The following is a 10,625-nucleotide window of genomic DNA, read 5'->3' as shown; positions in this document are numbered from 1 at the left end:
CCTCTGGTCTCCCCTCACACCTCTGGTCCCCCCTCACACCTCTGGTTCCCCCTCACACCTCTGGTCCCCCCTCACACCTCTGGTCACACCTCTGGTCCCCCCTCACACCTCTGGTCCCCCCTCACACCTCTGGTCCCCCCTCACACCTCTGGTCACACCTCTGGTCCCCCCTCACACCTCTGGTTCCCCCTCACACCTCTGGTCACACCTCTGGTCCCTCCTCACACCTCTGGTCCCCCCTCACACCTCTGGTCACCCCTCACACCTCTGGTCACACCTCTGGTCTCCCCTCACACCTCTGGTCCCCCCTCACCCCTCTGGTCACACCTCTGGTCCCCCCTCACACCTCTGGTCCCCCCTCACACCTCTGGTCACACCTCTGGTCCCCCCTCACACCTCTGGTCCCCCCTTACACCTCTGGTCACCCCTCACACCTCTGGTCCCCCCTCACACCTCTGGTCACACCTCTGGTCCCCCCTCACACCTCTGGTCCCCCCTCACCCCACTGGTCACACCTCTGGTCCCCCCTCACACCTCTGGTCCCCCCTCATACCTCTGGTCACACCTCTGGTCCCCCCTCACACCTCTGGTCCCCCCTCACACCTCTGGTCCCCCCTTACACCTCTGGTCACCCCTCACACCTCCGGTCACGCCTATGGTCCCCCCCCTCACACCTCTGGTCCCCCCTCACACCAGTGAGGGCGCGGACACAAAAACATCGCTCCAGTCCTCATCGGATGTCCGTCCGCTCTGACGCGTCACTTTCACCCGTTCACCCGTTCACCTCCATGAAGGCGTTCAAGCGGTAAGTGATTATTTATTCACCATGGGTGTGAACAGTGAGCAGCAGACTCTGCTCTGATTTCCGGTTTAAACCCGAAGTCGCTTCCGGTTCTGTTCACACTGAAGCTTCTGATTCGGGTTTCTGCTCTTTAAACGCGATCCGGTCCGTCTTTAAAAACCGAAACACACTCACGTGAATCCACTTTCTCTGTTCACTCACCCCCCACTGTGACCCCCCCGTGCAGTGGGGCAGGTGGAGGCCCCCACCTGCACACGCAGCTGCAGCACCTTGTTTCACTGAGACCCAATCAGACCGGAGGAACCACAGCGGGATTATTCAACTGGGATTTATATCCGGATTAAACGACCAGTAAATGTTTTAATTCCACGTTTATTTGTTTCTCCTTTGGATATTCTAGGGGGGGGGTCTGTCCTCCATCCATCTGGTTCCGTCTGTTGGTTTATCACCACACCTTCTAATCCCGTTAAACACGATAACCCGGACTCACCATTATTCTCACTATTGTTCTGCTTTCTTCCTTCGAGCTGCTCACAAGCGCTGGTGCTTTAGTGTGAAAGAGGGAGTCAAGAGCCCTCTGGTAATCCCGGAGAGCCCTCTGGTAATCCCGGAGAGCCCTCTGGTAATCCCGGAGAGCCCTCTGGTAATCCCGGGCACGACTAGCAGTGATTGAAAAGTGAAAGAAGCCCTCACTGGTCGTGTAGCCTGACGCCTTTCCTTTGTCCGGTGTTCAGTGCGTAATTTACGGGGGTCTGCTGAGGGGGTGTCATCTACTTTACTTTAGGACATAGAAATAATTACAAGTAATCTGCATTAATTACCTCTTAAATAGCCAGAGTGACACTGGTAATCCAAACAATTTGCTAATTGGGGTTTAGGCATCAGTGAGTCGTTGTGAATGGTTCAGAGATTTCAGAGGAGCCACACTCTCATCTGTCAAATGAACAGGCCTGTTTTCTCTTCAGGTGCTGCAATATTTATCAGTTTTAAATCACATTTCGAGCAAAATTTCAAGAGTCGTGCAAAACACAGAAAAATCAAAAATGCTTCAAATATTTCTGTAAATTATTTTCGTAATTAAACTGAAACAAACTCTTAATTTAAATTGTTCTAAAGGAAAAGGTTCGTTTACCCACAGAGAATTTAATACATCGTGGACCAGGTGTAAAATGACAGGTAATTGTTATTAATCCGCTCTCTGAGGCTCAGGAGGGCTCTGCAGTGAACGGGGACGCGGTTAATGAAGCTCCATTGCCCTTTGGGTGTCGGTGTGCAGCGGGAAGGTTTGGAGAAAAATACCAGATAAAACGGCAGCGACTGAGTTCAAATGAGGAGGAGATTATTAGATTATTGTTGGGGTCAGAAACAACCTGACCGCGTCAGATTCTAACCTTTAAACTGATGATGCGGGTTTATTCAGGTTTATTCAATTTATTCAGGTTTATTCAATTTATTCCTCTTTATTCAGGTTTATTCAGGTTTATTCAATTTATTCAGGTTTATTCCGGTTTCTTCAGGTTTCCTCAAGTTTATTCGGATTTACTTGGGTTTATTCAGGTTTATTCAGGATAATTCAGGTTTATTCAGGTTTATTCGATTTTATTCCGGTTTATTCGGTTTTATTCGATTTTATTCAGGTTTATTCCAGTTTCTTCAGGTTTATTAGGTTTTATTCGGGTTTATTCTGGTTTATTTGGGTTTCTTCAGGTTTCTTCAGGTTATTTGGGTTTATTCAGGTTTATTCAGGATTATTCAGGTTTATTCCAGTTTATTCTGGTTTATTCGATTTTATTCAGGTTTATTCGGGTTTATTCGATTTTATTCAGGTTTATTTGGGTTTATTCAGGTTTATTTAGGATTATTCAGGTTTATTCCAGTTTATTCTGGTTTATTCGATTTTATTCAGGTTTATTCTGGTTTATTCTGGTTTATTCAGGTTTATTCCGGTTTATTCAGGTTTATTCGGGTGTATTCAGGTTTATTGAAGTTTCTTCAGGTTTCTTCAGGTTTCTTAATTTTTTTCGGGTTTATTCGGGTTTATTTGGGTTTATTTGGGTTTATTCAGGTTTATTCAGGTTTCTTCAGGTTTATTCAAGTTTTCATCGCATCCACATTATTATTATTATTATTATTATTATTATTATTATTATTATTATTATTATTATTATGCCTATTATTATGCCTATTATTATGCCTATTATAATTCCTGTTGGGAGTACCCCCCCCCCCCCATAGGAGCTGACAGACAGACAGACAGACAGGTGGAGGAGGAGGTCTCTCCTCTCCGGCTACAGGGGCCTGCGTAATGAGGGCACCCACCGGGCCCTCCTGGATTGGGAGGTGTCCTAACCTCGTCTTGGCCGTTCAGAACTGAGGCACCGACACCTGCCCCCCCCAGTGCCTGCCACCGTCCTCCTTATTACCAAGAGTTCATCCTCCAACAACAACTTTGACAACGATAATGATGTTCATGGTGACGCTGAGTGGGCAGAGAGAGGGAAATAAGGTCTCTGGTGTCTGTTCAGGGAGGGGGGCGTCTGCAGCTCTGCTAACTGGTCTCTCTACCAACAGGAAAATGGTGCAGATTAAACTATTGAATATGCATAAATCATAAGAGCAATGCTATCATGAGCCAATGTTAACGTGATGAACACAGCAGCCCCCCCCCCCCCCCAATTTTAGATTCTTGGCAAACTCTCAGTCATATTAATAAAATCTGTCAAGGCTCAGCGTCACTGAGACGGATCAGCGTTGGTATAGTGTGTGATGTATCTACTGTCATTTACCATAGAAGTGTCTGGGGGGGGCCAAGAGGTGCCCGTCCCCAGCGGAGGGCCCTAATTATACAATTAGTCTTGTGATTGGTCTGTCCAGAGCGGGGGTCCTGTGGGACCACAGACACATTACAGCTGTCATCACCGTCTTCAACCAGCTCAGGGTAATAACTTCACCGCCGACCCCCCCACTGGGGCAGGTTCCTCTGATTCAACACGTTTAACGCTACTGTCCCCTAAAAGGAACGTCTTCAATGACGCTCGGGGCCAAACACCCGTTCCTCTGCTCAGAGGACGGCCGGGGGGGAGTGGACACCAGTGATACCATAGGTCATCTCAGTATTCCATCATTCAGGTCTTAAGCCTTAACGGGGGGGCTCTGGCACACCGACCCCACAAACCTTTTGAAGCCTCCGGTCAGGTGGAGACCCCGTATCTCATCTCGTTGCCAATCCAGCCATACATCCGCTCTGGATTATCCCCGTTCAGTTGGAAACATCAAGACGTCTTCTTCTGGCCGTCCCAGAGCCAAAAAGGGGGCAGTTAATGGAACGGGTGAGGGGCTTGTGATGTTTGGATCCATGCAGACACCCCCATGAAGTCAGAGGGAGGTCTCCTCTCTGCATGGATGAAGAAGCAGTGGTGCCTCCACACCAGATGCTTCTGGCTTATCCCGTTAGAGCCGAGGGAGACTGGATGACGGAACCTCCTTCACCAGTCTGCCCACCATGGACCTCTGGTGGTCCATGGTGGGCAGATGTTGGTGTCCAGAGCTTATCTGCTGCTGTCCTGGATGACCGCGTGTCTTCTTTATTACCAGACTGATTCCTTAGTTCAGTGCTCACACTCCCCCTTTGCCTCCTTTTCCTTTCTCCTTTCCCTAGATGCCCCACTCCCCCCTCCCCAGCTGCGACAGAATGACACCCCCCCCCCCCTAAATACTGACCTTCTCAACAATAAAACCAGATGCATTCATGGCCAACCCTCTGATGCTGCAGGCGTGATAGTTCTGCACAAATCTGGGGCTGATAGTGATCTCTGCCCCACAATGGAGACAGTGGTGGTGAGCAAAGAGGCAGGGGGGGCATGAGTGGTGGATTAAAATAGTGGAATGGCACTATGGCTTTAAATCACACTGATCAATCATAGATAGGCTTTGAAAGGAAGGGAGATATGGATGGATTAAAAATTGATTAGTGAGTATCCTGGTCATCAAACATAAAATAAAAAAAACCATGAGCCCCAGAGGGGGTCTACACACATCAGCATGTCGTCAACATATATGTGGAAAAGAGAGGAAAGTATGAAGTTAGAAACATGTTTACATGTTGACATATGTGTTTACATGATTTATACGTTTACATTATTTACATTATTTACATTATTTACATGTTTGCATGTTAACATGATTTACACGTTTACATTATTTACATGATACACATGTTTACATGTTAACATGATTTAAACGTTTACATTATTTACATGTTTACATGTTAACATGATTTACATGATTTACATGATAAAGGTGTTTACATGTTAACATGATTTACATGTTTACATTATTTACATGTTTACATGTTATACATTTTTACATTATTTACATGTTTACATTATTTACATGTTTACATGATTTATATGTTTACATGTTAACATGATTTACATGTTTACATTATTTACATTTTAACATGATATACATGTTTACATGATTTAAATTTTTACATGTTTACATCATAAACGTGTTTACATGTTAACATGATTTACATGTTTACATGATATACGTGTTTACATGTTTATATGATTTCGGGTCTTCCTGCTCTTTCCTCACATAATAAGCCTAAACACATGATATGATATAATCGCTGTAATACAACATAGCTGTTTTAAAAAGGGTGACCGGTGAAGATGAGATGAATCCGTTTTCTCCATCCCTGATCACAAATCTAAAATTAGTTTTTCTTTACGGGAGAACATCTCCCTCCACCTGGGTTGGTCTTAGTTCCCGGTACGCTGAAGCCCACATCCTGCCTTTAGAGGCTTTTAGGAGATCCCAGCAGCTCACGCTCATCTGCGCTTCAGCCTCTACTTTGTGGCGGTGGAGGGGCCAGGTAGCGGGGCCCGGCCCCCGCGGCTGCCCGTGGACGACCTTGCTCTCCTCACCTACCGCCTTGGAGTGGCTCCCAGTCCTGGGATGGGGCTTTGGACCGGCACCAAGCCTCTCCCCCCACAGATGTTCCTGAGCCACCAGATATGATGTCAGCGTCTGAGTGATGCATCGTAAAGGAGCCGCATAAAAACACTCCATATAGTCTCACCGCTGTTCACCAGCTCATTGGGGTTAGTCTATTTAAATAGGACCACAGTTCAATAATTACTTCCAGACATTATTCTGGAATTAATATGATACCAAATAATCTGATCAGATCCAATGTGATCTACAGATCCATCATGTTTTAGTTGTTATACAAAGACAGAGGCCGGTTTCACAGCAGACACAATTTATACTTTATGTTTGACATCTTCAGTTATTTTATTTTCCTTTCCTCCATTTCTTGTGACACACATAACAGATAAAACTCCAAAGGTTCTTTAGTCCATGCACACATAATTCACATCTTGAAGAAATGTGGTCTATTTGTGGTTCAGTTCATATAAAATAATCTAACATGCATCTGGATGAAGCTCCATTAAAGAAAAGAGGAAACTAATTGACATAAAATCTCCACTAAAAGAACTGGAATAAGTGTTTATAACTGGTGACATTCAGTCTTTGTGTTCCTCCACCTGAGACGCCAGATAAAAAACAACACTCTCTAAATGTCACAGCAAGAATAAACCAATTTCCCTGCATAACACGAGGAGTTACATCTAAATTATGATTGTGTTTAATTGCAATTGCACTTGAAACAGCAAGAAACTCCATTATTTACGAGGAGTTCTATCAATAGGCAGATCCCCCCCCCCCCCCCCCCCCATTATAAATATAAAAATCGTGATGTGCTCACTGGGTAATTGATTTAATGAAGTTCCAATGAAACTAAAACCAAACAGGTCAGTCGGGTGACCCCCCGGTGCCCATTGTCTGACGTTAAACTCTCCGGTCCTTTGGGGGCCAATAGGTGACCGGAGAGAGGCGACGTTTCCCCGCAGACCGCTGACGGTCCTCCCGGTGATGATTGTTTCCCTCCAGCCTCCAGCTGTGATTTCATGAACGTGTTTCTCCACAAAGTTTGGAGTCTCTCCTCTGACTGACGGGCTGGGGGGGGGGGGGGTGGAACCCCCGATGAACCCCAGCAGAATTAAAGAAGAACGGTTTTATTAGAAGACAACCCGGTGTCTTGTGAGAGCCAGAGGAGCAGCAACATGTTCATGTGTTCAGAGGAACACACATGTAAAACAATCACACGTATGATGATTGTGTAAACTTTCCCGTTAGTCTGCTTATATTTACGGGGGGCAATAAAATCTGTGCCGGGGTTCTTAATTACTCACTGAGCAGAACATAAAAAAGCAGGGAACGTGTTTTTTGGACCTTTTATTTGAGAACAGCCCGTCATGAATAAATACCCGCTCACACACCTGTGGACACAGGTGGGACTGGGTTCCTCAGGTGCTTCACACCTAAACCAGAGGGGAACAGAACCGTTTCTCCTCACAGAGCAGGAGCAGATGAACACACACCTGTCTGTCCTGCAGGTGTCCGGATCCAGAGACCTGCTCTCCCCGGAGCCTCTTCACTAGTGCCCAGAACCCCTCAAAGGACGTGTCGGGGTGCGTCGAGCCGACAGCATCAGGACGTGGATACAGTCTGACAGGACCCGTTTGTTCCGGTTCCGCTCGGCTCAGGAAGGATCCCTGGAGCCTGTAAAATGCGCAGCGGCGTTTTCTCCTCTTTGTCTCCTCCAGTGGCGTCTGCGTGTCTGACGGGCCCGACGTGAAGGTGGCCGTGGAAGGGATTTCCACGGCCGTCACACGGAAGGAGAACAAATCGCTGACAAAGGAGAGCCTTTCCCATTCAGCGGCGTCGTTAGGACAACCCAGAAGTATTTGTCAGATAATAAGTTCTACTTCAAAGCGTTTCCCTCTGGGGGGGGCTGCTCCCTCCTTTATTAAGTCTCCCTCCTTTACCGCGGGAGGAACTGTCTCTGGTTGTTTCTCATCGTGTTTATTCTGGGGCGTTGAGAGACTTCTTTCACACACACACACACACACACACACACACACACACACACACACACACACACACACACACACACACACACACACACCGGGAGGAGGTCCCTCCTTGAGTTAACTACATAAAGTGTTGTCATGGATGCTCAGAGGGCCGCTATAAAACAGATGAAGATGAATCACTACAAATCAATACAGATCAATACAGATCAATACAGATCAGTTAGTTCTCCTGATGGTCTCTTTCTATTAGTTTAATATTAGTGAACATCTGATGGAGTCAAGAGTCTGAATTGTTTCACTATTAAAGGTCACAATCATTTCCTGATGCGTGTGTGTGTGTGTGTGTGTGTGTGTGTGTGTGTGTGTGTGTGTGTGTGTGTGTGTGTGTGTGTGTGTGTGTGTGTGTGTGTGTGTGTGTGTGTGTGTGTGTGTGTGAACAAGATTTTCGATTTGTTCTTTATTCCATGGACATGTGGAATCGTTCCCGGGTGGGTGTCCACCTGTCAGCGGTGTGTTTGAGGCGACCCCCCCCCCCCCCAGAGCTGCAGCCTCTCTGGATCCGCGTTGGTTGAAGCGCTTCAATGGAGGAAAGAAGACGTGGAACGTGTTTGAGTGTTTGATTCACTTCATTCAGGCGTTACTTATTGTCAGGAGTCTTTCCTCTTATTTTTCCCGTGAAGGGTTCCTGCCTCTGGGGCTTTGTGCCTTCAGGGGGGGTTCGTTCCTATCAGCCTCTCTGGGCCCATTGTGACACAACTGTGGAGATTTAATAGAGAATTCAGGGAAACAAGAGGACAGATTGACTCCTAGCTTTTTTTTTTTCTTCTCTCAAATCAGAATAACGTTTGTATTTCACACATGTAGGTAAGGGCTAAATGAATAAATATTAAACTGACTGAAATATGTTTTAAAAAATAAAAAATAACGTTCACAATCACCAGGGTCCAACTGAATTAATGTGCAGTCTTTCTACTTGTGTTTATCTTACTCTCAGAAATTTAAATCATTCCTGAAAACATATTTCACGTGTTTATGATTTGATCTATTTGTTCTATTTTTTAATTAATTTATATTTATATTATAAATGTAATTTTTGAACATGAAGCTTTGCACAACGACTGATTCATCTCTGTTTTAATCCATCGTGTCCAGCGGTACCATGCACCTCAATAGAAGGACAGATCACTACAAAAAGCATGCAGGAAAGGGACTTTCACATTACACAGCTTATTCAAGTAAATGTTTTCTTCTTTTACAGACCACGGTTGAAAAAAGGGAACAAAAAATAATATAAAATTAAAAAAAACATCAGCAGGGTCCGAAGCATCACCAAAACTGATATCATTATTCTTTGGTGTTCCTGTAATTCCAGTACAACATTGATACCAGCAAATAAATTACAATGTACAAAACCACATTTTCTGTAATTAAACTACACAACATTCACAAAGCATCGGGACAATTACATGTGTACAAATCCTACAGGGTCACACCTGTTAGTGGACATTTAGGGTCTCCAGGGACGAACGTGAACAACACTGCTGTAGTTTGCATAAAATATAGTCTTAAATAGTTCTTAAATATTACAAAAGTCCATCCAAACACATTTATTGTACAAATCTGAAGGGGTAATTGATTACCTTTAAGACACTCAGATTTAATTGTTTTTAAAGTTTGTACCTCAATTTAAAGGAATCACATGAAATGAGTGGAGAACCCTGTGGTTTGTGTCAGCGGAGCTGAAGGTACCGTTCTGTTTCCTCACACGTCTGGGTGACGGGGACTGGGGGGTGAATTATTATACCGGGGGTGTCTCCTGACAGGTGGTTACTTATACTTTGCATATTGCTCCTGTAAGACAAACATTTTTAAAAACGTTTGGTCGTTTTAAAGAAGAAGAAACGGTTTAACTCTTTGTTTTCAGTTCTGCTGTCGGGGGGGGGTATTTTCTATACTTGAAGGAAGGTCAGAGGTCATCTCACAGACAGCCCCCCCCTCTTATTATGGCACTATGACAGGAAATGATGTGTTTGCAGAGCGCTACAGTGACAATGACTGATCGATATCTGGAGATAACCGATCAGTCCTGGGGGGTAACGTGGGTGTCATCAGAGCATCGTCCTGGGGTCTGAATTTCTGAAAGAGTCCTCGTCGTCCGAATCGGACGTGGGCACGTCGCTGGAGGGGGTGTGCAGGTGGGTGGGGCCCCCGCTGCCCTGACACACGTACCACTCATTCAGGTTGGTCACCTGGGGGGAGAGGTTGGCGGGGCGACCCCTGTGCTGGTCGGAGTGGGGCGACAGCGGGTCCCCCAGGAGGTTGGTGGGGGAGACGTAGGTGGCGCTGGGGGGCGGGGGGGACTTGCAGTGCACCTTCATGTGTTTCCTCAGCGAGCTGGGGTGGGTGTAGGACTTGTCGCAGCCGCGGACCTTACACAGGTAGGGCTTGTCGCTCGTGTGCACGTGGGAGTGCTTCTTCCTGTCGCTGCTGTTCGCAAACTTCCTGTCGCAGCCGTCAAACTCACACTTGAACGGTTTCTCTCCTGGACAAGAGACAGAGTCAGCGTCACCGTGGAAACGGAGTAATCAATAATACATCAGAGGCTTCAGGCAGAACCAGACCTGATGGACCTAATGGACCTGATGGACCTGATGGACCTGATGGACCTGATGGACCTGATGGACCTGATGGACCTAATGGACCTGATGGACCTGATGGACCTGATGGACCTAATGGACCTGATGGACCTGATGGACCTGATGGACCTGATGGACCTGATGGACCTAATGGACCTGATGGACCTAATGGACCTGATGGACCTAATGGACCTGATGGACCTGATGGACCTGATGGACCTGATGGACCTAATGGACCTG

At 46.2% G+C, this 10,625-nt stretch overlaps 1 protein-coding gene across 1 annotated transcript in view; it reads right to left on the bottom strand.

Annotated features, from left to right (window-relative positions):
• Nucleotides 1–8,884: 8,884 nt before the first annotated feature.
• Nucleotides 8,885–10,625, bottom strand: part of zic5 (zic family member 5 (odd-paired homolog, Drosophila)) — a 4,532-nt gene continuing 2,791 nt past the window's right edge. The window contains exon 2 of the mRNA XM_068329479.1: nucleotides 8,885–10,291. Within this exon, the coding sequence (XP_068185580.1) occupies nucleotides 9,858–10,291 (434 nt within the window). The 3' untranslated portion in view covers nucleotides 8,885–9,857. The remainder of the gene's footprint in view (nucleotides 10,292–10,625) is intronic.

This window comes from Antennarius striatus, chromosome 12 (assembly GCF_040054535.1).
Source record: "Antennarius striatus isolate MH-2024 chromosome 12, ASM4005453v1, whole genome shotgun sequence".
Classification (NCBI taxonomy): Eukaryota; Metazoa; Chordata; class Actinopteri; order Lophiiformes; family Antennariidae; genus Antennarius; species Antennarius striatus.
Note: the sequence above shows the minus strand (reverse complement) of the source record. Positions and strands in the feature narration are given on the sequence as shown.